This window comes from Panthera tigris, chromosome D1, assembly GCF_018350195.1.
Source record: "Panthera tigris isolate Pti1 chromosome D1, P.tigris_Pti1_mat1.1, whole genome shotgun sequence".
NCBI classification, from domain to species: domain Eukaryota; kingdom Metazoa; phylum Chordata; class Mammalia; order Carnivora; family Felidae; genus Panthera; species Panthera tigris.
Genome location: NC_056669.1, coordinates 105,083,216 through 105,108,540, shown reverse-complemented (window position 1 = coordinate 105,108,540; position 25,325 = coordinate 105,083,216). Strand labels below are relative to the sequence as shown.

Here is a 25,325-nt window from a genome sequence, read left to right as displayed (position 1 = left end):
CTGTAAAATGGGGATAGTAGCAGATGGACCCATCTCTGTGGTGGAATCTTCGCAATCTTAGTGTTCTCAAAGTGCTGTCGTGGGCCTTGACCCTTCCCCGAGCCCAGACTGTCTCCAGGGCCTGACCTCACCAGGTTGGCCCCACCAAATCTCTGACACCATTTGGCTGCCTCCACCCTCTGCTCTGTCCTCCTCTCGGGGGCCTGAGGCTCATTCCATCTCCCCACCGCACTGGGGCTGGCCAGCCAGTGGTCTTGGTCGGGTCTGGGCAGGGCGTTGGGGGAGGGGGGGCGCTCCAGACTCCTATTTGACCTCTTGAGCCTCTCTCTCTCTCTCTCTCTCTCTCCCTGGAGCCAGCATCCTCTGCCCCGCCCCTCTTGAAATCTGAGCTCAGGGACCCAGGGAGGACTGTGGCTGCAAAACATTCCATCCAGTTGTCCAAACACTCAGCACAGCTGGCCGAGGGAGGGGCGGCCAGAGCCGAGCTCTCAGGGAGCCCTCGGGCTGTTGTTTTCATGGGAATGGTGGAGTCCTCCCGAGGAGGGCCAGCCCTGGATGCCCCGAGGGGGTTCACGGGGCTGAGGCTAAAGGTAGCGCTCCCAACACGCACACTCAAGGGCTTGCCCCAGGCCTCACTTCCCAGTGCCCGGCTCCTGGTGGGGAAGATCCAGGTCCGGCTGGCCAGGTGCTGCGGGTGGCCTTGTGAGCATCCTCGTGATGGGGCCCAGGGCTCCTTGCGGGGGAAGGGCAGCGGGGATGATGAGATAGCAAGCCCGGGAAGTGACTTCGGGGAGCAGCTTTTACTGGCAAGCAGTCCCCGGCTGCCTCTTGGCTCTGACTCACCAGTGACCCTGGACGAGCCTCCAAGTCAGTTTCCTCATCTGCAACAGCGAGGCCTGGGCCTCTTCTGGCTCCGATTTTTTTCTAAGTCACAGCCAAGGACAAGGCCCTTAAAGCTCCCCATGAAGTCCCAGCTATGCCTAAATGTCCAGAAGGTAGCAGTTTTTTCTCTACGGCCCCCAAAGCGACTCTGACTCCGTTTCCTCCCCGAGGGGCTGGCTGGTGCTTAGCAGCGAGGGACTGTCTCTTATATACTTTGTCACCAGCCGGACTGAGCTCCTTTCCCTCCTGCCATGTTGGGATGATGGAGAGACCCTCCCCCACCTCCCGCCTTTCCACACTTCCTGTTTTCCATTAATTGTTTCCAGGTGGGCCCAGAGGTTGCCCTGCAGAGGAAGGTGGGGGCACGAGAGAATTTAGCAGGGGATCCGTGAGGAGCAAAAACAGGAAGGGGGTGGGAGCAGGCCATGGAAAATTCACTGCCAGGAAAGGCAAGGCCAGCATCTGGTTTGCATTAGGCTGAGAGCATCGAAGCCCAAAGCCTGAGTAGGAGATATTGTTATCCGCGGGGCAGGGCTGGGGGGTGGGGGGTGTGACTGCTAGTCAGGAACTGGCGGCTTCTCCCCCACGGGGAACTCAGAGGCTGACAGGAAAGAAGAGGGAAGGTGAGGGAGAAAGGAGTAGAGAGAAATGAAACTCTCATTTCAAGGGTGGCAGACCCTTCACAGATGTTACCTTCTGTGACGTTCACAACCTCACCGGGGACAATCGTGCCCGTTTCACAGATGAGGAAACTGAGTCCCAGAGAGGTGAGGTGATTTGCCCCAAGGCCACAGAGCCAAGGAACCGCAGAAGCAGGATTAGATTTCAAGCCAAATGAGACAGGGTGAAACACACCAACTATCTTGGGTAGACTGAGCCTGACCACGTCCCGGACAAGGGGGTCCTGAGGATTTGGTGGTGAGTGCGGGCCAGCCTCTGCCCACGGGGCCACTCATTTCTTGTGGGGGTGTCCGACCGTTCCAACTGTCATGACACAAGGTGGACATCTGTCTGAGGGCTCCCCCCCTCCCATGCCACAGGGGAAGGCTTGTTGGCAGAGGGGGTATTCGCAAAAGGGATTTATCAGCAGGGGGTAGGATGTGATGTAGGGGACATTGTGTGAGGAAAGCGGAGGTGTAGGGCATGTCTGGGGCAGTAGCAGCTGGCCTGGTGTGCCTTAGAGGGTGAGATTCCATATTACAGTTGGGGAAACTGAGGCACAGAAAGTAACATGCCCAAAGGTTTATAGTCTAGAAGTGGGGTGTGAATCCGGCCTGACACCGGGCCTGTGTTCCTCACTGCTACACTGAGGTGTCCATGCACGCCGGTGGTTGATATCGAGGGGATATCGAGGCCGGGGATGGGGGGTGGGGCAGGTGGAGGTTCTTGCCCAAAGCCACACAACCGACTGGTAATAGATAGAGCCTGGGCTGGACCGGCTCTTTCCAACTCAGCAACCTGGCCAAGGAGGGGACAGACAGCTCCGTCTTCGGGCCGAGTGAAAGCCTGGGGCCTTGGGCATGTAAAGGAAAGTTCCCACGACCCCTTAGGGTGTCTTACCTTTCCTGGCCCAGAGCCCGGGAAGGAGGGCCCCAGAGCCGTCTGCTGCCCGCCGAGCCATGGGAGTTAATAATTACGGGGTTTCAGGAGATAGAGGCCTGCTGGGAGGGGCCTCCCTCCTGGGCTGCTGCTTCTCAGAGATAGCAAAGGTTAGCAGGAGGCTCAGCCCGGGGGTGGGGGAGAAGGGCTTCTGCTGCTCGCCTGCTTGGCAGTCTCCGGAGGGACCTTCAGGCTGGCCCTGGCAATGGATGCCCCCAAGGAGCACACCAGGTGTCCTGCCCGAGGGACATGCCCCGTGTTCCTGGCAATGAGCTCGGGGGCTGTCTGCTACACTCCGTCGGTTCTGGGACCTGCCCTTGACGGGAACTTGGGAGAGGAGCCTTGGGACCCAGACAGGTGAGCTAGTGACCTTGATCATAGAGGGGAGGGGAGGAGGATTCTTGCCACTCTGCAGCGGCACTGGGGAAGAGGGGGTGAGAGGCCAGGCTCCTGACTGGGGCGGGGGGGGGGGGACTGGCGTGGAACCATGAGGGATTTCATGAGCCTCCTACAAGGTCAGTTGCCAAGGGGTGACCCTGATTCTCTAACTTGGTGGTTGTACAGACACAGAATCTGAGGCTCAGAGGGGGCAAGGCACATCTCCTGGGTCACACAGTGAGCTGAGGAGAGACCTAGGTTCAGAATCAGGGCCTGGGTCATCCAGGCCGGCAGTTTCCTGCTCATCTGTTTCCAGCCAAGGGTCTGTGGTCAGGGCCGTCAGGGGGGGATGGGGATGGCAGGGAGGAGGGTGGGGAAGGGCAGTGTCTTAAAGGCAGAGGACACACCTTTCACTTCTCCCTCCCCTCCAGCTGGCCAGGCCTCTCCTAGGCTCCCCATTTGTTGTCTGGCTGCATGTAGCTGCAGCCTCTAGTGAGTTCTCTGGCTTCTGGGCTGTCCTTCCAGAAAACTGGTGTAAGGGGTCTCAGCCCCATCACCCCTGGCTGTGTGATACCAAATAGGTTCCCGAACTTCTCTGAGCCTATCCTTTGCGGCTGAGGAGCAGAGCTCAGTGGGCGGTGGGAGGAGCTAGTGAGACCCCGGAATCCGCTGGATGACCACTGGATGTATAGATGACGTGATGTTTTTTGGTAGCACTTGGGTGTCCGTGCTCCCAGAGTGGCGATCCCACATTTGTCCTTGGAGGCCTCGCTTAAGGGCCTCCACAGCCCACTAGCCATCCCCCCTCCTGCTAAGGACTCTTCCTCTGGGCCGACACCCTCTCCATGCCTTATCTCCCACCAGTCTGGGTTACCCTGACTTGGACCAGGTCTTATCTCCTGCCCAGGCTTGGAGGGTAAAGGCCCTGTCCTGAGCTCTATTTGTGTCTTCTCCTCCTTCCTCTAAATAACGAACAGAGCACGTGTCGGGAAGACCACTGTTGCTCAACGCTTATTTGGTATAGAATTCAAGTCAACAAACATGATGACATCTGCTTTGGGACAGACTCTGGGATAGGCTGGGGTAGGTGGAGAAACACTGCACCGAGAAGCAGCTGGTCCCTGCCCTTGAGAAACCAGTCGGGGAAACAATTGCCCCACAGAGTGAAGGGCGTTGGAGGCCTGGGTAGAATGATTCTGGTAGGTCAGAAGGGATGTCACAGTGGCCTGCACAGGTTGTGCACTGCACAAGGTGCCAGCCAAGGGAGTGAGTGAGCAAGGCATGAAATCTAGCCTGCCCTCCACTCGCCAAGTCCTGTGCCTTGGCATGGGCTGTGCCCACCTGGAAAAGCAGTACTGTTTTCTGTTTTTGACAAGGACACCATGCACTTAGCAAGGTGTGCCCTGGGCAAGCCGTGACCCTGGAAGTGGAAGTCCTTGTGAGTATGTCTCCCACCCCCCTTCTCCCTCCCATATCGGAGCCCCAGGATAATAGAGCATGCGTCTGCAATTTCCCTTTGGGTCCCTAGCCCTTGTATGGTCCACAGTTTGTGTTCCGAAGGGGTACATGAACGAATGAACAAATGGATGAATGAAAGAAATGTGTGTCCCCAAATGAAGACCTGACAAATTCAAGCCTGTGGTTTCAGCTCTGTGGGCTCGGAAGAGTAGTGCCCTGAGTTCTGGTAGCTTCTGGAAGGGAAGCACCTCCTTCCTCCTGGCCTCCCAGGCCTCCCTAGACATGGAGGGTGGAAACTACTGTCCCTGGCGGGAGGTTAGAGCTATATTCTCACTGGATCCAGCCCCGGGCTGAAGTCGAGGCCAGTGATCAGGGCTCAGGACGGGTGACAGAGGGACGGAGGGACTCAGGAACAGGAAGACCAGTGGTCTGGGATGCAGAAAAAGGTTTTGCAGAGGACGTGAGACCAGACGGCTGTGCTTGGTGGGGATGCATTCCCCCTAACTACAGATGCTGGGGAAAGGCAGGGAAGGCACCGGCAGTGAACCCGCTGTTCAGAACAAGACGGAAAGGCCCCTTTGCGGGGCTGGCGGGGGGTGCCCGGGGTTGAAGACTCCGGCCAAAGGTGGGTCCTCCCTTGGGAAAAGCGGATAGGCACTCAGAGTAAACCCGAAGGAAACTTGTTTTGGGGGCCTGGCCCCTTTCCCACCACGCAGGAGCAGGCACAGAGCGGGGAGCCCAAGGAAGAAGAGCCCCGGGGGAGGGGGGGGGCGGGGTGTGGGCGTGGGAGGGTGTCAGCAGGCTCTCGGTGACAAGTCGCCAAGCTTCTTGATGAAGCGGTGGCCCAGGGCTCGGGCCTCCCTGCGCCGGGGCCGCGGGGGGCCTAGAGACGAGTCGGCCGCGGGCTGCGGAGCGCGGCGCGAGGCGCAGGACGCCGACACCGGGCTCCTCCCCACCCTCGGCTCCCGCGGGCGCACCGTCCCGGGGCGCGCGGCCGGCGGAGGGGCGGGGCCGGGCACGTGTCCTCGGGCCACCCCCTCGGCCACGTGACCCGCGGAGGGCAGGGGCGGGCTGGGCCGGGGGGCCGCGCGGCCGGCGGGGCTGCGGGAGGGACTGACAGGCGGCGGGCGGGGACGCGGCGCCGGGCGGCGCAGGGAGCTCGCGGCGGCGCCGGGATGTGGAGCGGGTAGGTCCGCGCGCGCTCGCCGCACCGCGCCGGCTTGGGCCGCGGCAGCCCCCCGGGGGTGGGGGTCCCTGCCGTGTGTGCCCCCTGCCCGCGGCGGAGAGGGGCCCCCGGTGGCCCGAGGACGGACGAGCCGACTCGGGGCGGAGGTGGAAGGACACCCGGCGGGGGGCGGTCGGGGGTCTCCGGGAGGGTGGGGACTGTGAAGGGTGGGCGGCAGACCTTCCCCGGCGGGACGGCGCCAATTCCTAGCTCCTCTGGAGCGCCAGTGAGGAGGGAGGCAGCGGGGGGTGCAAGCCAGAGTAAGTCTGGGGGGCGCGCCTGGAGGAGGGGGCCCCCAAGCCTGGATGAACCTTTGGAAAGCGGTGCAGTGGGGGAAAGGGGGCCGGGTCTCTGCCAAGGTCGCTAGTAAGTTGATGGAGCTCCATCTGGGGCTGCTGGCTCCGGCCTGGCTCGGAGGTGTGGGGTGGGACCTCCCTGCGGGCTGAAGGAGGGCGGCACAGCCGTGGGGCCCGGCTTCGTGGCCCCAGTCCCCGTGACTGTTTATTGGCTGTCAGGGGTGATCCCAGTCTCTGGCCCACCTGGCGTGGGACCCCTGCCCTGGCCGTGCAGAAAGCCTGTGGTCTTGTCAGGAACTTGGGCAAACACTTCCTCTTCCCCATAGCCTGGAAAGGCCAGGTCCTGGAAGAGATGTGGCCAGAGTGGGGTGGGTTGTATTCCTGTCAAGAACTGGGCCAACTGGGTGGTCCCAGGACAGGGCCCCTTCCCAGCCACAGCTGGGGAGTGAGGGAAGCCTCTCGGGAGACTGGCAGGTTAGAGAGGTTTCTAATGTGGGCTGGGTCCACTTTACTCGAGGCGCCCAGCAAAGCTGGAGCTGGAGATGCTAGGGAGTTGTGGGGCTTTGTCCCCAGCAGGGGGTGCTGAGAGAAAGGGCTCCTGGTAGGGGTGAGGTGTGGAGAGGGGTGAGACTCTTAAAGGGCGAAAGTTGAAGCGGAGCCTGTGTGTTCTTTGGAAACGTAGTAGTCACCGCACCATGACCACCACCACCCCCACCCCGCCCAAGAAGAGTGAGTTTCCGGAAAAAGTGGTTAATGTGGAACCTGGTGAGATTAGCGCAATCCTTGCCTGAGGTTAACTGTGTTTAAGGGGCAGCCTAGTCTGGAAGAAGCTTGTGACCCCATGTGTTGGGGCCACCCAGGCAAAACACAGTCGCTGAGTTGCTGTGTGATCTTGAGCGTATGGCCTCACTTCTCTGGGTCTCTGGATGAAATGAGCAGGTGATCCAGGCGTGATCCAGGCCCAGAGTGCCCTTCCCTGGAGGCATCCAGGCCAGGGCCAGACAGACAGGGCTGGGAGCCATCAACAGATAGACGCTCTCTTTAAAGACAAAGTCCAAAAGACTCCAGGTCTTGGAGAAGACCCCTAGTCCGGCCTCCCTGCCAGATTTCCAAGAGCCTTCTGGATGAACCAGGCTGCCAAGCTGACCTCCCCACGCCATGATCCTCAATATAGCTCACCTTTTGCATGTACGTTTGGACCCCTAGGGCTTCAGGTACAGAGCACCTAGCAGGTGCTTTATAAATGCAGATGGAAAGCATAGGGGGCAGAAGGAGGAGCTGGACCTGGAAATGAGAGGCAGAGTTTTGGGGTTCCCCTGAGCACTGCATTTTTATGGACCCCCCCTCCCCCCACTTGGATATTGGAGGCAGGGACTGAAGAAGGATCAGGGGCCAAGCTGCCAGCACCCACGGGGGGTCTGGTGTCCTGGAAACTCATCCAGACCCCAGCAGGAGCTGGAAGGGACCCTGCTTGGGGTCACACTTGCCCACGTAAGTCTGACTGAGCTGCTTGGGCTTGTGGCCTCCAGTGGCTCATGACAGTCTGGGTAGGTATATATTTGGGCCCTCATTCTAGAGTATGAGTCGGGGATCAGGAGTCAGTGGCCCTGGCTAAGCTGTCAATGTCCCTGGGGTTTCGTTTTCTCATCGGTAGGTGAGGAATAGCAGCTGTTGATGGCTGGGTCCTGGTGCCAGTTCGCCCCCTTAGCCCCAGACCCAGGGCTGCTCTCCTAGGGTGGTGGCAGGGGCAGGACTCTGCAGGAGCTCAGGCAGGCCCTCTTCCTGGGGACTCCGTGAGCAGGAGCCCTGAACTCTGAACCCAGAGGCAGCTCCGCCATAACTGGGATACTCCCCTCCCCATTTCCCACAGTTTCCCACGTCCCCAGTCTTGGTGGCCAAGCCTGCTCTGAGGCGGTGAGGACAGCATCTTGGGTATATCTGTGGCTGACATGGTGCTGGGCACTTGGGGCTCGGTCAGCAAAGACCAGAAATTGAGTTCTGGGCTAGTTTTCTGCTGCTAAGCGGCCACATGCCATTGGTCTAGCCCCCTGGTCTCAGTTTCCCTATCTGACCGATGGGGCCAATCATACTTCTCTCTAGGGAGGGCCAGTCTCTGACTGACCCCTCAGGAATGAAACAAGCCCCCCCAACCTCCCAGGGATGGAGGACTGTGTCCTAGCAGGCAGGACCCTGGGGGGGGGGGGGGAGGCGCTCCAGGGCTGCACATAGGCTGTGTGGCCTTGAGCAGGTCACTTAACTGCTCTGAGTGTTGATTACCCTACGGGGCTTGGATCGGTGAGCCCCTGCCGGTTGGGCCGAGGTCACAGGGGTCTACAGGCTCAGACTTCCTCCGAAGTATGGCCTGGGGGCTTCAGGAGCAGGAGGGTGGGCCTCCTCCCTGGGAAGCAGTCATTCACCTTTCCCAGCTGCTCCTTCCGGGGAAGCTCTCCTGGATCGAACTAACCCCGCCCCCCCACCAGCCCCTGCCCCCTCAACCGGTGGAGCTATATTTCCTGCACTTGTGTGGAGCTCAGACCCTCATGAGAATCCTGCTTGTCCTAGACTCTCCCCAGGTCTGCCCAGGATTTGTGCCCAATAGGGTGGTGGAGGAGGGGCAGCAAAATGAGTTAGAATGTGGTGCGAAGGGGGCTCCGTGTGCAGTCATGCAGATTGGGTGGAGCGGGGCCGGTGGGGTGCCCAGCACACGATGGGCGCTCACTATATATGTATTGGACTTTCAAGGTCATAGGGCGTCAGATTCTTCTAGGACTAAGCAGGAGGATGTGAGGCATGTGCTGTGTGCCCCCTTGCTCGGCGCCCACCCTCCCAGGCCTTGTGTTGGCTCCCAGTGGAGACACGGGGCTGGATTTCCTGTCTGGGCTGGGACCGGGTTGGCAGCCCGGGGGCTGTGGCGGGGAACGGTTTGCTTGGTCTGGTCCACCGGGTTCAGGCGTCCAACCTCCCTGCTTTCCATCCCGAGGCTGTTGCTGACCTCCGCCCTCCCGCTCTGTTTCCCCCTTGCACCTTCTCTCCCCGCCCCCCACCCCACGCTGGGGTCCCACTCTGTTTGCAGGCCTGGCCTCCTGTTCCTATGTATGAAATATATGACACCGTTGTCCTATTCTTCTGGAACCATCCCTTCTCAACCCTGGCAGTGGCTGCTCCTCAGACCTCCAGGCTGGCTCTCTGGCCCTAGGCACTGCAGTTTTGTTTTTTTTTTTTTTTTTTCCCCTGTCCCTCTCTCCAGCCCCAGGTCGTGCCACAGTCCCCCCAGCCCTGAGTCTTTTGTGTCTGTGTGGCCTGTACACAGCCCCCTCCCGGCCCACAGACTTCCTCAAACCCCATCTGCATCCCGCCCCACTTCTCCAAAACCACCATTCATCTTTCCTCCCGTCTGGATTTTTCCGGCTGACGCGTCACATGATGCGATAGAGCTGGGACTCTGGGTTCAGTTCCCACCCTGTCACTTTTTGGCTGTCTGTTCCGGTCAGGTCGCCACCCCTCTCTGAACATCACGTGCCTCATCGTCCAAAGCGGGCTAGGGAGAGCATCTCCCTGCCGCGGCATCATGAGGTTGGGACTCGAACACGGCTTGACGGTTTGGAGCTGTGGGCTTAGCCCCTCTCTGTCAGCTCAGCCTGGCCTGGCTTGCTGGCCAGTCGGGGAGCCTCTGCAGGAAGCCTTTCCTGGGACCCCCCGCGGCCCCCAGACCGGAGTCACCTGGCTGTCAGCCTCAGTGCTCTCAGGGCTTACGGGAACACCTGTGGGTGCATGAGCACGAGTCTGAACTGGGCCCCTGTGCCGTGGCACCACCCTGTAGACCGGATCAGCCAAAGCCACCCTGTTGGCCCCGGGGCAGAGGCTAGCGGTCCCATTGTGTCCCGGTGGTCCCAGCTCTGCTCCCTCCAATTCCAGAGCCTCCCTAACCAGCTCCTTCCAGCTTCTTTAATGAACCTGTCATGCCCATCAGCACAGGGATCTTTAATTCAAAGAGGTGACCTGGGCCCTGGTCAGTGGACAGGGAGAGACCGCGGGGCAGAAAGACCTCATGGCAGGCCGGTTGGGCTGGAGATGGGAAGAGGTACGCAGGATCCTCGCTGGGCCCTCCTGGCCCCTGGGAGTGACCTCTGCACAGGCCCTCCTGGTCCAGTGGGGGTTTCCGGGTGACTGAAGACCATAGGATCCAGGGGACCTGATTCTCATTTTGCCATGTTTTGTGGATGGAGACAAAGCCATGCTGGCTGGCCTAGGGCAGGATTGGCGGGGGTGAGGATTGCATTACTGCACCCCCACCCCCTTGTGTGTTTCCTGGGGAAGTGACCCAGTGGGGCCTTTCCTGTATAAACTGTCGTGGGCTCCGGGCAGTGGAGCCGGTTCAGGATGGAGGGTGTTGGATGCTCCCACTTTCCTCTGACCTTGACTCTTACTATCTCCTGCCTCTAACCCCTTCCCAGGGGCCCCTGCAGCGTATTGTGGATGCTGGACTCTGTTTCTGCGGGGAATGGGGACTGAAAAGGTTCCAACAGAGGGCCGTGGACCAGGGCTGAGGGGTGGGGAGGGGGTGCGGTGTGGTAGCCCGTGCCTGCCCAAGGAGTGCAGGTGGTCCCGTTGAGGTTTGCCAGCCTTTGGTTTGGGATGCTGAAGTGTGTGAAGCTGGGGCTGGACCTGTGGGGCCTAGGGCCCCTCCTGAAATTTCTGAGTCGCCTCACAGCCTAGAAGTATGAGGGGAGGGCCTACAGATTCAAGCGTCCCTTCCAGTACAGAGGTGGGGGGGGTGTCTTTCCTGAACCCCTGGCCCCGGCATTGGGTGGTTCGTGACTACGGGGTGGATGTGTTCTTCATATGCTTTCAGCCATTAGGATTTTTTGAGTTGGGCTTTTTCACTGGGGAAGCGGGGGGCAGGGAGGATGGGAGATGGGTAGTGGGGAGGCCACTGTTGCCTCTGGCTGCAAAAGAGGGCCCCCGTCCTTCCCGGCAGGGGGCTGAAGTGAGAGCCTGTTGGGAAACTAATGGGGGGCAGTCCAGCCATAACCCCAGCCCATGCCCTTGGGACCAGCAGGAGAGTTAGTGTCTTTCACTCGGGCCCGGGGCCCAGACCACACTGGTGGCCCTCGTGGGAGGGGCTGGAGGTCTTTTTCTCCTCGGCGGGGACATGGCTGATGTGTGGGGTGGTCCTTGCAGAGGGAAAGGCACTGGGGCTGGGTGTCTGAAACCTGGAATCCTGCCTGGGTCACCCCCACCCTTGGCCCACAGTTCTCGCCCATCCTGTTGAAATGTGCAGTCCTCGAGTTGGGGTCTGCCACCCGCCCCCCCACCCCACCCCCAAGCCTGAGTGACTGTGGCCATCGTCTCTCACCTGAAGAAATGGGCACTGGGCCCGGGGCCTCCAGACTCTCAGCGGGAAGGACCTCCCTGAGGCCTGCGGTTTCAGCCGCGGGACCCAGAGCCCGGGCAGGCACAGTAGGGGTATCTGCCAAATGTGGCCACAGACGGCACGGTCTTTACATGGTGCTTCTCCAGTGACTGTAGGTCGTTACCCCCGTTCCACAGGTGGGAAGCAGCTTCAGAGAACTCTGGTGACATTCGCAGGGGCTGGCGCATACCCCAGCTCAGAGCCTGGCATGGACCCTGGCTTTGCCCTCCTGGGAGGCAGTGTCTGGGCCCGAGCAGAGGCTGAGAAGTTGGTCGGGCCAGAATTGGGTCACATTTCCCTGCTGCGGCAGGGAGTCGTCTCCTGAGTCCACCCGGGGCCTTGTAGACCTTGACCCTGAAGCTGATGCAGTGATTTCATACTCCCCCCCCCCCCACCCGGTGGGGGCTTCAGGCCAAAGACCTGGCTGCCCATCCTGCACAGCCACCCACCAGCTGTGTGAGCCCGGGCAAGTTCTACACTTCTGTAGACTCTGTCCCTCATCTGTGGGATGGGGACAGTCCCACAAATGCTACTGAGAGCCCTAAATGAGAGGGCATGGGCAGAGTATCCCAGCATCTGGCATGGTGGGAGTCCCCTGGGTGCGGACCCCAGCCCAGGGCCGCCATAGTGCTGCCATAGCCCCTCCTCGAGCCTCAGGGACCCCTTGCCAACGAGACTGTCCCCCACCCCCAAGGGTATTAGGAAAGATCATTGGCATAAACGCTGTTGATGGAGTGACAGATGTGTTTTCCCACTTCATCTATCAGTCCCCGGTCCCTGCCAGGCAGGACTCAGCCAAGGAACCATGAGGCCACACTCTGGGCCAGTTCCAAAGCCTAGGGCAGGCCAAACTAGGTGCCTGGACAGGGCCACGTGAAGGGCTGGGAATGGGCTCATTGCGGGGGTCCCTGGGTCCCCAGCCCCTTTGTGTTACCTGGGAGGGTCACCGACGTTCAGGGGCTGCTTGGTGACCGTGCCGGGGTCCACATGACAGGGAGGAGCAGCTGATCCCCAGTCTTGCCTTTCACACTTTCCCCTCAGCAATCCTGAGTCTCACGACCCCTTGGCCTCATCTTTCCTCACTCCTGTGTGGGCCCCGCCGAGCCCCCTCCCCTCCACTTCCCCACTGTTATCAGTGGCCTGGCCCAGCCACTCACCCTCAGCCCAGCCACCGAGGCTCAGAAGCTGCTGGCTCAGGAGCTGCCAGCTTTTGCTGACTGAGCGAGTCCAGAGGTGCTGTCTTGGCACAAACCAGTGCCGGCCGGGCCCTCTCCCTTCCTGCCTCCCTCCCTCCCCAGGGTCTGTTGCAAAGTGAGGGGTGTGGATGGACAGTGGGGGGTGGGGGACAGAGGCTGATGGCCCCCTCACTACCTCTAGGGTCTTCAACTTCAGGGAGAGAAGGATCCTGAGGCCCAGAGAAGGGTGTTTGCCTGAGCTCACAAGGCAGACCAGCGGAGAGAGCCCAGACTGCTCCCCACAGGGAGCAGGAAGACAGTCCGCCCGGCCTGGGCTATTTGGCAGAACTTTCCTACCTCAGCAATGCCTGCCCTGGCTGGGTCCTTCCTCTCCCTGCCACCCTAAATGGGGTATAATTTGCATAAAATTTGCATTACCGATAGCCAAGAAGGCGGTTCCCATTTAAGTGCCTCCTGGGTGCCAAGGTTTTATGCAGGTCACATCCATCCAGTGACCCTGGAGGTAGGGCCATTGGGATCGTCCCCACTTTGAAGAAGTGGAAACTCAGATTCTCAGCACTGATGCATTTCCAGTCTTCTGCTGGACAGATAAACTGAGCACCTACTGTGTGCCAAGCTCAGCCCTAGGCCCTCAGCTGGAGAGGGTGGTTGACAAAGGTGAGTGAGTCGTGGCTTTGCCCCCAGGTGACCTCATGTTTGGTCCTTCTGCCCTTGACAGCCTCATGGGTAGAGTCCCTATTTTACAGAGTAGGCCGCGAGTGGCAGGTGCGCTGTCCAGGGTTGGTGCCTGGGCTCAGCTCTGGGTCTCAGGACCCCACCCTGTATTTGCTGTTTGCCTCGCAGCCAGCCCCACCCAGACGAGGGCCACCCGCCGCCCCTTGAGGCTGTCCCCGTCCCCTGGAAGAGCGTGGGCCCCTGCAAAAGCCACAGGACGGAGTCCCCAAGAGGCCTGGCAGAGACCCCTGGAGGGGAGGAGGCCCAAGGTGAGGAGGGCCCTGCGGCCGCCCCGCTGGACGTGCTCCGCCTGCGAAGCTCTTCCATGGAGATCCGCGAGAAGGGCTCAGAGTTCCTGAAGGAGGAGCTTCACAAAGCCCAGAAGGTGGGGGCTCAGAGGGCAGCGGGAGGGGCTGCGGGGACGAGGGGCCCGTCTGGAGGAGCTGTGGGCTCTCCCTGGGCACCCAGAGAGATCGAGCACCCGCCAGGGCCGGCTGCGCGGAGGCCTGTGCTGGGCGTGAGGGAAGCACAGAAGAGAGTTCTGCTTGTGACTTTTGAAGGACTTCTAGAAGTCTTGACTGCTCTGAAAGCCTGTCCTAAGCTCTAATAGACCGGCGGGTGGGGCTTCAACATGCCACAAGCTAAATGGAAAATGCATCATAAACTGTAGGGCAACAGAGGAAGGGCGGTCGGGGCCCAGAGGCCCACGTAAGATGACCCTGGCAATGGAGCCTGATGGGGGCGGGTGGGGGGAAGCGGGGTGCCCGGTCCCCTCCATGCCAGGCCCGGGGCCCCTGTGGGGCTCACGGCCACCCACCTGGAACCCCTCCCCCTCCCCAGGAGCTGAAGCTGAAGGACGAGGAGTGTGAGCGGCTGTCCAGGGTGCGGGAGCAGCTGGAACGGGAGCTGGAGGAGCTGACAGCCAGCCTGTTCGAGGTGTGGTGGCCGGCTTGGCGGGGGCGGGGGGTGGTTGCAGGTTGGGGAAGGCGGCTGCCGGGTGTCCGCAGGCCCCTCTGCACTCACGCGGAGCCTGCCTTCTTCCCAGGAAGCCCACAAGATGGTGCGAGCAGCCAACATGAAGCAGGCAGCGTCGGAAAAGCAGCTGAAGGAGGCGCGGGGCAAGGTGAGGGCCCCGCGGGCTTCGAGCCACACCCAGAGCTCCCGCCCCGCCCGCCCCGCCAGCCCCCGAGAGCGCTGGGCTTTCGCCACCCGGTGGGACCCCGGCGTGTTCTCGTGGGTGGCGGGGATGGTTAGACCACGGCCCAGGACGTCGAGGCAGAGGTGTCTGAGACGACACAGCTCCCCGGGGACTCGAGCAGCGTTCGCACCGCACCAGAGACCTTTGCGGGGCCTCGCCAGGGCAGGGAGGATCCCGTGGGCAGTGCAATTTCTCCTGCCTCCTTCCATGCGCCCTTTACAAAGCAGAAACCCCAGTCTGGCTACGGGAGCCTGGGCAGGTAGCTTCCTCTCTTGGAGTCTATTTGCACATCTGTAAAATGCGAGGGCTGTGTGGTTCCTGGCTCCTGAGGGCCCCTCAGTGGGAGGCCCGGCCAGCTCCCAGACGGGTGCGCGTCACAGAGCCCTGGCGTACGGTGTGACCTCAGGCAGGCCGCGTTTCCTCTCTGAGCCTCAGTTCCCTTAGCTGTGAAATGGGGGTGTCAGTCCCCCCTTCAAAGGCCATTCCAAGGGTAACAGCAGGGGTCGGGTACTAGTCACTGCCAGGACAGGCTGTCCTGAGCCGGGGCGGCAGGCCGGGGCAGCCTGGGCAGCGTTAGCCCTGGACTAAGGTTGACGTCCACCTCACCCCGGCCAGATCGACATGCTGCAGGCGGAGGTGACAGCCTTGAAGACACTGGTCCTCACGTCCACACCGGCCTCTCCCAACCGCGAGCTCCACCCACAGCTGCTGAGCCCCACCAAGGCCGGGCCCCGCAAGGGCCACTTGCGCCATAAGAGCACCAGCAGCACCCTCTGCCCCGCCGTGTGCCCCGCTGCCGGACATACCCTCACCCCGGACAAGGAGGGCAAAGAGGTGAGGGGCGGCGGGCGGGCGGGCGGGCGGTGGTGGACGCGGGACAGGGAGACAGTGCCCAAAGTCCGCCAGGCAGTGGGGCCCAGTGGAGAGGCCTGACCCCTCACAGTGTGACCTGGAGCCTGGCCTGCCCTCTCTGGGCCTCTGTGTCCTCTGGGAGAGCTGGGCAGGTTTCTGTGATAGGAGGTTTGGGCCTCGGCCTCTGGGTGTACCACGTGGGGGCCCTGATAGGCCCTCCAAGCCCCTCTAAGCAGTAGGTGATGTTCTGTGCGCCTGAGGCTGGCCTTGGCCTGAGGGCCTGCCTTGGGTGGGGGGATGGGGGAGTTCTGCTTGGAGACACAAGGAGGCCTCGGCCTAAGGAGGCCACTGCTGGGCCTCTGGGGACAGGCTGCTTGGACCCTGGGCGCTCACAGCCCTGACGCCCAAGACCGTCTTGGGACATCCCTGGACTCGAGGGTCTTCGACACCTTCTGGCTCCGGTGCCTAGACAAGCATAGCATTTGGGAGCTGTCTCCCTCCCCGCCCGGCTGGGTGCATGGGCTGCTTGGTCCAGGCTGGGCAGCGGCCACAGGTCCTTGGCCACAGGTCCTTCGGCGAGTGAGGTCACCTGTCAGAGCCTCAGTTTCCTCACAAAAGTAGGGCCTCCTGGGGCTATGGGGCTCTGACGAGACCTGGATGTCAGGAGCTCGGCTCAGGGCTGCACCCGGCGAGCCCTACAAGGGCTGTCGTGGGATTCTGTTTCCTGTGGTCTTTGACACCAAGGCAGCCCCCAGCCCGCTCCTGCCCTATGTCTCTGGAGCCTCCAGGGAGGAGGTGCGGGCCAGGCCTCTCCCCCTCCCCCCGCTTCCGAGCTCTCAGCTTCCGACTGAACACTAACATCTCCTTCCTCCCGTCTGTCTCTGTGCACCTGTCTGTCTGTCCGTCCGTCTGCCCTGCCCACCCAGCCCGGGCTGGCCCCCCTCCTCTCCCTGCTCCTCTGCGTGGTCCCCAGCAAGGCTGTTCACCTCACCTACGAGCCGGCTTGGCAGCTCCTACCTGGGGAGCCGCCCACGGCCCCCACCTCCACCTCCGCTACCTCTCTCTCCTTTTCCCGACAGGTAATGGCCGCAGAGAGGGGCCGCCCCTCCGTCCCCCACCCCCAGCCTCACTCACACTGCACGTGCCCCAGGGCGGCCAGCGGGTGGCCTCTCCAGAGCAGGTGGCCCGCGTGTGTTCCCTCTGTGTGCCTGTGTCTGTGTGTGCCGTGGTACCTGTGTGTACGGGGAGGGGGGCGGGGGTCCCGCGGGGCCACTTTTCAACTTCTCCCCCTCCACGAGGCAGTGAGGGTCTTCAGGAAGGGGCCCTGGACCCAAGTAGAGGCAGGAAGCTAAAAGCACACCTGGATGTGCAAGCTTGAGTTCTGAGGTCTTTGGGGCGAAAGGAAGGAGGCCGTCCTTCCTGGGGACTCGGCTTCCCCGCCTGGCCGCTGGGGACAGACTCGCCGGCAGGCTGGGGCCCGTCCCGCAACCTCCCCGCCTCCCCACCGCTGTGGGCTCCGCCCTTCCTGGCCATGCTGCCCCTCCCCACCACCCAGCGCCTTGACCGCTGCGCCCCGCTCACCCTCCCCCACAGGTGGACACGACCCTGTTCGCAGAGTTCCAGGCCTGGAGGGAATCCCCCACCCTGGACAAGACCTGCCCCTTCCTTGAAAGGGTGTACCGGGAGGACGTGGGCCCCTGCCTGGACTTCACCATGCAGGAGGTGAGGCAGGGCAGAGGGCGGCCGGCCCGGGGCCCAGCGCCTCAGCCAGAGGTCAGCCCCTCACCGCTCCACCTGCTGCCCCGCTTTGTTGCAGCTCTCGGCGCTGGTACGGGCCGCCGTGGAGGACAACACGCTCACCATCGAGCCCGTGGCTTCGCAGACGCCGCCCACCGCGAAGGTGGCCGCGGTGGAGTGTGGCAGCACCAAGTACGTTCAGCGCCCTTCACCCTTCCTTGCGCACTTGAGAGAGCCACACCTAGCCTTGAGCTCTGCCGAGGGGGTGGCCAGGGATTGAGGTCAGGCCTGCCTGCGGAGGGTCCGGGTGTGGGACCCGAGAGGAGCAGGGGCGGGGGGTGGGCTAGAGTGCAAAAGCACGGTGGCTGCCATCACCACCCCCCTCTCCCCGCCCCCCCCCCCCCCCCCGCCCTGTGCGGGGAGGACTCTTTGGCAGAAGTTCCTGCCTTTAGTCACGGACCCCCAGGCCATCCAGGGGGGTCTGGGAGCTGGAGTCTCCCTCTTCCCAGCCTGGCAGACATCCCTCTCCCACCCCCAACTCTCTCTCCCACAATGGGCTCTGGGCCCCGACTGACATGTAAGTGAAGTCATTTCTTGGCTCCCCTTCTGCTAATAAATAACCAAACAGCCCTCATGTCTTGGCTTTCCTGCTACTCAGCTGGCATCGAGCAGGGCTCGCAGCAGAACAAAATAGCCTTGGTAGAGCAAGGGGCAGAGACAGGGAGCATTTTCCCTTGGCAGCCCAGGATTTGACCTGCCAGGGAGGCCCCTTGGGGAGAGTCTTGTCACTCATGGGAATATTTGAGCCATTTTGAAGGATGAGTGGCAGTTTGCCAAGTAGGGATGTGCCTTGCAGGCAGAGGGGACAACATGAGTGAAGGTGTGAGAGGCCACGGTATGAATGGAAGCATCACTGGGTTTGCAGAGCGGTGGCGTGGGTAGGGAGTTGGGGCTGAGGCCACACAGGAGGGCCAGAGTGTAAAGGGCCTTGAATGAAGTTTGGGCTTTGACCCACTACACCAGCATTTCACAAGCTCATCAATAGATGTACCCTGAAAAGAGGGTTGCCAAGTCCAATCAGAGTCACAGTGAATCTGGAGGCAGCAAAGGCACTGATAAGTCCCGCACCCCAGGAGCCTACTTAACCTTCCTCTGCTCTGGATTCTCCATAACGGTTTCCTGGGCAATAGCAAAGCAGCGGGGAAAGATGCTGGGCTACATACGGGCTTTTGGAGGAGCCCCTGGCTGTAATGTGGAGCTGAGAGGATCCAGGCAAAAGGCCCCTTGCGTGACCTAGCCTGGGGACTTGGTGACAGAGTGGAGGAGAGAGAAGACTCTTGTTTAGTTGGGGAAGGCATCACTGAGTCTGAGGGCCCCGATAAAGTAGGGGGACTGCAGAGAGTGGAGCTTTGGTACACCCGGCATGAGGTTGACTGAACTCTCCTGCCCAACAGTGGCGAGGTGAGGGCTTTAGGGGTGGGATCCAGCTTAGTTCCGAGATCTATCCCAGGGACTTCTAGGGCTGCCCCTTCCTTGGCCTGGCCCTGGGCTCCTTGGGGAGCTGGGGTCGAGGGAGGGGCTGCCAGGTCCCACCCCCCCGTGTCTGTTTGCCTCTCCCTCCCTCTGTGCATCTTTCTGGCTGCTGCGTCCTGCCTGCGTGAGCTGGGTGGGCGAGCCTCGGCCAGCTTCCAAGGCCCCCTCTGCTTTCCTCTAGTACCTGTGCCCTGAGCGGGCTGGCTCGTGCCTGTCGCCACCGAATCCGGCTTGGGGACTCAGAGAATCACTACTACATCTCACCGTCCTCCCGGGCCAGGGTAAGTCATCCAGTGGGAGTGTCACTTGGCTTCTCAGGGGCACAGTGGGCTGGGGCTCCGGGCTCCAGGCCTGGGAGCACAACCTTGATCTGCAGAGCAGGGCACAGGCTCAGAGAGGTACAGAGACTGACTGGGGCCACACAGCCGAGCCCGGTGAATTAGTTTGTCATTACCACAAAACAAATGACCATAAACTTAGTGGCTTAAAACAACACCTGTTTATCATCACGGTCTCCCTGGGGCGGGAGTCAGCCCAGCTTAGCTGGATCTTCTGCTCAGGGTGTCAGAGGCTCCAGTCAGGGGGTAGGCTGGCTGCTTCCTTCCTGGGGATAGTGGTCCTCTTCTGAGCTCCCGTGGCCATTGGCAAGACTCAGTGCCTAGGGGTGAAGGACTGAGGGACCTGTGTGCCGGCCGAAACCTAACCATGGGAGTGACATTAGAGTTCGGGTTAAAGTTCCAGGCTCCTGACTCCCAGCTCAGGCTCTGGCCCCAGGCTCTTGAGAACGTTCTGAGGCACGTCTGTTACTCGAGCCTGACTGTCCGTGGCAGGTGCCACGAGGGCTCCGGGAATCCCAGCTTCCGTCCTCACGTGCCAAGCGGCCCAGGCTGCGTCAGTGGACCTCACTGAGCTGGGGGCAGGGGTCGGGTGGTCCTCGTTCCTCTGTCCCCTCACAGACTGTGAACAGGACTGCAAGGAGCCAAAGAGAATGTGTGAGAAGGTTCTGAAGCTTGGTACAAAGGTGACACAGGGTGGGTGGGTCCTCCTTTAGGAACCATCTCCTGCCCTCAACCTACTAGAGGCTCCTCACAGGGAGCAGAGTGGACAGAGGGCCCCACTGCTGGGCAGCTTGTCCGGTTACGACAGCTCCCGCAGGGCATCCAATGTGTTGTCTTGGCCACCCCCACGGCAGTGAGCTGAGCCCCCATTTGTATATGGGGAGTCTATGCCTTAGGAGGGGGTATAGCCTAGACCCGGAGGCTCCCCATTCTGAACCCAGTCCCCCTTCGCTGCAGCCTCCGCCCCACGCATCTGTGCCCAGAGCCCTGTCCGGTGGCATTTTCCTGATCCCCACCAGGGCTCACCAGAAGGATCCGCGCCAGACATTCCGTGCCTGGCAAAACTACCTCTAGAACCTTGTTTCTTCCAGGCCTCCTATGTCTCTGCGTTGGGCAGAGCTGGGATGGGAGACGAGAAGGGTGTGAAGTTTCAGGATGTGGTCCCCACACTCTGAAGAGACCAAGGAGTGTGGAATCCACAGGGAGAAGAGATTTGTGTCCCCAAAGTGGAGCCCTGGGGAGAGAACCTCACTGCTCGGTGCCACACCTTGCTCACCAGCCTCCTGTGGGGGCCCGCTGGCCACTGGGAAACACCACGGCCTGGCCCACAAGCTTCTCCTGCACCGACCTCTGCCCTGACCCCCCTGCGCCTGCTTTGTCCTGCTGGCCAGGATTCCTACGTGGTTGAGGGCCCAGGGGTGTTGTCCCCTCCCTGGAACTCTGGACCCTGTGGGCTCCCACACACTTGACGTCCCTGCCCCCGGGCGCCGGACATTCAGTACAGGCTTCCGTGGGCACAGCTGCCAGCTACCCTCTGCCCTTTCTTAGGCTGAGTTCCCTAGAAGCTGAGCCCCGGACGAAGATTTTATGCTATTCTTAGGAGGCATGAATGCGGAATAGGGTGGGCAGAGGAGTGTCCGGCCTCAGCTGGAGTCTGGCTGCAATCTGATCCGTGGGGGCCCTGGAGCCCAGAGTGGGTTCCACCCTGAGGCAAGGGGGCTGACCTTTTATACACCGCATGCGGGCCAGTCACTGGCTGTGGCATGCAGGGGACGGGGGGACGGAGGGGCACCTAGGCGCCATTAGTGGACGACCCTCTCAGTAGTGGGGAGAGGGGGCCCCAGCCTGGGGAAGGGGCCTGGGCAGGGTACCAGCAGCACCCTCTCTGCGGTATGTGAGTCTTCGTGGAAGGGCCAACTTGGGGTCCGCGGTGCCCAGCACAGGGCCCGGCATGGGGCAGGCCTCAGGCCAAGCTGGGAACTTCAGGCCTGGGGATCCAGGGCAGCCCCGGTGAGCAGCTCCGGATCCCCCTGTCCCGCCTGGCATTACCAGGAGCACTGGGCCAAGGCCTGGCTGGCCGGGGCCTCCAGCGCCCAGAGCAGGCAGGCCTGCCTGGGGACGAGTGTGGTTTCTAGGCCGAGCCACCTGGTTTCGTCTTCCAGCTCAGCCACTGACTGTTTCGTGACCTCTATAATTGCTGTCCGGTGGCTTCATTCTTGGAGTCTCTGCTTTCCTCCTGGGTCAACTGGGGATGATACGCATGTCTGCCTCACTCGGATACGCGTACCGGGTTAAACGTTAGCTGCTGCTATTGTTCTTCCCAGGAGCAGGACTAATACCACTGTTGGCAATTAAATTTGAGAGCCCGGTCCTGTGCCACTCAGGGAGCATTCGTTATCTAGCTTTGATGGGACGTGGGATTTGTGGCTCGGGTCTCCGACCTGCCCTGGCTCTTGGGGGGACCCTAAGCGTGAGGGCTGGCAGGTCACAGCCTCTTCACTTGTGTCCACAGATCACCGCAGTGTGCAACTTCCTCACCTACATCCGCTACATCCAGCAAGGCCTGGTGCGGCAGGAAGGTGAGCGCCCCCTGGTGGCCGGCGAGGGCGGCGCCTGGGAGGGATGGGGGCAGCGAGAGGGCGGGCCAGCATCTGAGGGGTCGACCGGCTGGGCTTTGCCCTGACAGAGGGGAGGACCCTGCCAGGGTCTGCCGGGTCCGGCTGCCTTCTCCCACCCAGCAACCTCTCCCAGGCCCCGGGGCTCCCTGTTACCGGCCTGGCATCAGAAACCTTGCACGATGGGGTGTCCCTTGTGAATCTCCTCCCCGCTGGAGGTAACCTTCTCACCGTCGGTCGTTTGACACTGAACGCTGCCTCCCACTTCACTCTTGCCAGGGCTGGTCCTGCATCCACCTGTTATCCCCTTCAGCCTTATTCTGCAAGGTCTAGCTTCCCACCCCTCCTCCAAACTCAGTTCCCTGCTGCCCAGTCCGTTTGGAGTCTGAGCCTCTCCTCCCCAGCTTGGGGGTCAAGGCCTTGGAGGGGATCTTGGGCTGAATCCATGGCTCTGCTGACTGCTCGGGGTCTCTGAGACCCCAAGGATACGGGTTGGAAATCACCACCAAATGTGTGGCAGAGTGCTTGTGTGGGTGGGTGTCAGGCCGCAGGGGTGGTGTCACCTCTCCCACTGGTACGGTGCAGAGTGGGTTCAGCCCTCAACAGTTTGCAAGGCCTCAGCGTGGCGCTTGTAAGAGGTCCAGCCACTTACTGAGGTTATCTGTCCTGGGGGACCGGGGAGCCCTAGGGTACCTGCCAGCTGCCCTGCCCAAAGCTAGGGGACGGGGGCTGGACCATCTGCCTGAGGTGACCCTGTCACTGAGCCGTCCACCTTCTCTCTGCCTGCAGCGGAGCCGATGTTCTGGGAGATCACGAGGCTGCGGAAGGAGATGTCGCTGGCCAAGCTCGGCTTCTTTCCCCAGGAGGCCTAGGGCATGGCCGGAGCCTGGAGGGGGGCTCTGAGCCACAGCCAACACCTGCCCCGGCACAGACAGACGGGAAGACAGGGTCCTGGCGCCAGCCCTGAGCCAGAAGCCGAGCAGATGGACACATGGCCAGGCCATGGAGGCCTTGCTGAGCCGGTACCAAATCTGCATCCCGGGAAGGACAGGACCTCATGAGCTGACCCTTCGCCCTTCCCCAGTGGCCCTACAGCCACCAGGAGACTTTCAAGAAAGCACCAAAGACCAAGGAGCTTGGACCCGCACTCAGGGGCTCAGCACCCCCTTTGCAGTCCTGGGAGCTGCTGCTTGCAGTCACCTTGTTGCTGTGATGTCCTCAGAAAGGGCTCACACTGGGTGGCCTGACCTCCAGGGTATCTCCCACCTCAGTTCCCAAGCCCTGGGCCACCAGCACCCCCGTGTGGCCATCCCTCCCCCATTCCCGTGGGGGCAGTGCAGCCACAAGGGGCTGTCAAGGACTTGCACACCATCTGCTTGAGAACTACCCCAAACTGTTCTTAAGATGGATCAGGGCCCCTCCTCCCACCCTCGCACTTGACCTTCCCCCCCTCCTCCATCTGAGCCTTGTGCTCCTGGAGGCCCTGCCCCCACCACTGGAAGGATTAGGATACTTTGCTCCCGAAGTAAAATACAGACAGGGCCTCAGGACACCGTGTCTGTGTTCAGCTGTGGGTGGCCGTTCAGACAGTGGGGGCTGAGGTCGCCAAGCCCTGTACACAGGACCGGGGGAGGGTGGGCAGGACGCAGGCCCCTCCTCGCCCCTCACAGCCCACTCAGGACCGGGGTCCAACCTGGACACATCCCTCACCGTGGCCGATTTCCTCCTTTGAATGGAATGTAACACGATCTCTATTTAATAAAGGAAGGCTTTGTTGGTAGAGGCTGGGCAGCCACGCGCCTTCACTCCTCCGCCCTGGGGCTCAGGCCAAGGCTTGGGCATCTGAAGGAATGAAACCAAATCCTTCCCTAGCCCGCCCTCGTGCTTGGGATTAGGCCCAAATCCTGAAGGGATTGCTGTAGGGAGTACCACTCGAGTCTTCTCCAGCGGTCCAGTCCGTGGGGCTGTGGGTTAGCAGGGCCGATCCCCACCTCCTCTCCCCTGCGGGGTGGCCTCCTGTGGGGAGAGTGGAGCCGTCTCAGGGGCACCTTGGGCAGATCCCCCTCTGGTATCCCTGCCTATTTTATTATTTTTTTAAATGTTTATTTAGTTTTGAGAGACGGAGAGAGACAGACCATGAGCGGGGGAGGAGCAGAGAGAGAGGGAGACAGAGTCCGAAGCAGGCTGCAGGCTCCAGGCTCCAGGCTCTGAGCTGTCAGCACAGAACCCGATGCGGGGCTCGAACCCACGGGCCGTGAGATCATGATCTGAGCCGAAGTCTGATGCTCAACCCACTGAGCCACCCAGGCTCCCCCTCCCTGCTTCTTTCCAATGGAAGGTTGGAGTTCACAATCAAAACCTCAGGGCTGCCTGGCGAGTGCAGGACAGTGGTGCGGGGATCGATTGGTGATGTCTGCAGGCAGCGCAGGCAGGGATGTGACGGCTGTGGCCTTGCCAGCCACTCCCGCTCTTAGATGGTTTCTTCGCAAGGAAAAGTAGTCACAGGGTGGGCCTGGAGAGGTGTCTTGTGATTCCACATCCCCTCCCCACCTGTAGGGGTGTGGGTCCAGGCCAGTGGGGGAGGGGGAGGGGCATAGCAGCCTCGGAAATCCGTGTGTGCTGGGGCTGGTGATACCTTGAAGGGGCCCCGATTAGCCTGAGGCCTCAGGGCCTCTCAGCTAGCAGATCGGGACTCTGTCAAGGCCATCGAACCCTGTCACCCTGTCCAGCCGCCAGCCTGGTCCCTCTTGATCTCCAGCCTCGCAGATTTCCTCCCATCCCCGCCCCCAGCTTCCATGGCCCCGGACAAGCCACACCCGGGGCCAAGGAGACACCGGACAACATTTCAGAGCCCTGGCAGCGGGTCCCACACCCCAGACTTGCTCTGCCTGGCCCTGTGATAGGATTTCCTGTCAGGCCTAGAGGGTTGTGGTGGGCAACGAGACGTGTGAGGGACCAAGGGACACGCAGTCTGGCCTCAGTATCTCCCAACAGTAGCCGATACTAACACATTTAACTCTCAGGGCTGTCCTGGGAGGTACCGTTTCCCCGTTTTGCAGATAAAGCCCCCGAGGCACTGAGAGTTCACCCAGGAAACGGTGGCCCTAGATAGGAATGGATGAGACCAGCTCCAGAGCCGGCATCCTTTTTTTTTTTCTTTTCTTTTAATATTTATTTTTGGGAGAGCGCCAGTGGGGGAGGGACCGAGAGAGGAGGACGGAGCATCCGAAGCGCGCCCCACGCTGACAGGCAGACAGCGTTTATGGGGCTGAAACTCACGAACCGCGAGATCATGACCCGAGCCGAAGTCGGACGCTCAACCCACTGCGCCACCCGGGTGCCCCAGAGCCAGCATCATTTTCCTAGACACCTGCCTTGTGCCTGGCGCTGGATTAGGCCTGTTCTCCAGAGACGGAGAAACCGAGTGTCAGGCAGTGACAGAAGTGCATTTCCATCTAAGTTGGCTTCCCACGTTTTCCCCTGCTTACAGCCGCCCCCACCCCAGCTCTTCAGGCTTCTGGGGGTGCGCAGGGGCTCTCTGGAGGGGGCTCAGGGCTTTGGCTCTTGGAGTCGGGAGACGATTAACCGACATCGGCCGTACGGGAGTTGTGCCTCTTAAGTGAATTTTCTAGATAACTCACTCAGGCCTCTCCAAGTGCTCCTGGTACATGTGGCCACCTCTTAAAAGCTAGCTCCAACCATAGCCATTGAGCCCGAGCCCAGCCACACGCTGGCCTTACGCACTGCTCTGCTGTGTCACAGTCTGCAATCTGCCAAGCCTGCCCTCATGTAATGCTGCCAGGATCGCGTACCTGGGCGATGGGCTCCTCTCTGGGCCTCAGTCTTCTCATCTGTGAGTTGGGAGGATGGGACTAAATGAGCTTCGCAGCT

At 61.3% G+C, this 25,325-nt stretch overlaps 1 protein-coding gene across 7 annotated transcripts in view; it reads left to right on the top strand.

Annotated features, from left to right (window-relative positions):
- Positions 1-23,214, top strand: part of RAB3IL1 (RAB3A interacting protein like 1) — a 43,009-nt gene extending 19,795 nt beyond the window's left edge. For 3 of the 7 annotated variants that reach the window (XM_042958005.1, XM_042958003.1, XM_042958009.1), the window contains 10 exons: positions 13,291-13,546; positions 14,002-14,097; positions 14,207-14,284; positions 14,975-15,193; positions 16,138-16,290; positions 16,805-16,933; positions 17,028-17,140; positions 18,663-18,762; positions 21,332-21,398; positions 22,224-23,214. In XM_042958005.1, coding sequence (XP_042813939.1) covers positions 13,291-13,546; positions 14,002-14,097; positions 14,207-14,284; positions 14,975-15,193; positions 16,138-16,290; positions 16,805-16,933; positions 17,028-17,140; positions 18,663-18,762; positions 21,332-21,398; positions 22,224-22,306 — 1,294 coding nt within the window. In that variant the 3' untranslated portion in view covers positions 22,307-23,214. Of the gene's footprint in view, positions 1-2,669; positions 2,839-5,447; positions 5,504-13,290; positions 13,547-14,001; positions 14,098-14,206; positions 14,285-14,974; positions 15,194-16,137; positions 16,291-16,804; positions 16,934-17,027; positions 17,141-18,662; positions 18,763-21,331; positions 21,399-22,223 lie in introns of those variants that run through there. The other 4 variants (XM_042958004.1, XM_042958007.1, XM_042958008.1 and 1 more) reach the window with 4 other exon arrangements.
- The last annotated feature ends 2,111 nt before the right edge of the window (positions 23,215-25,325 follow it).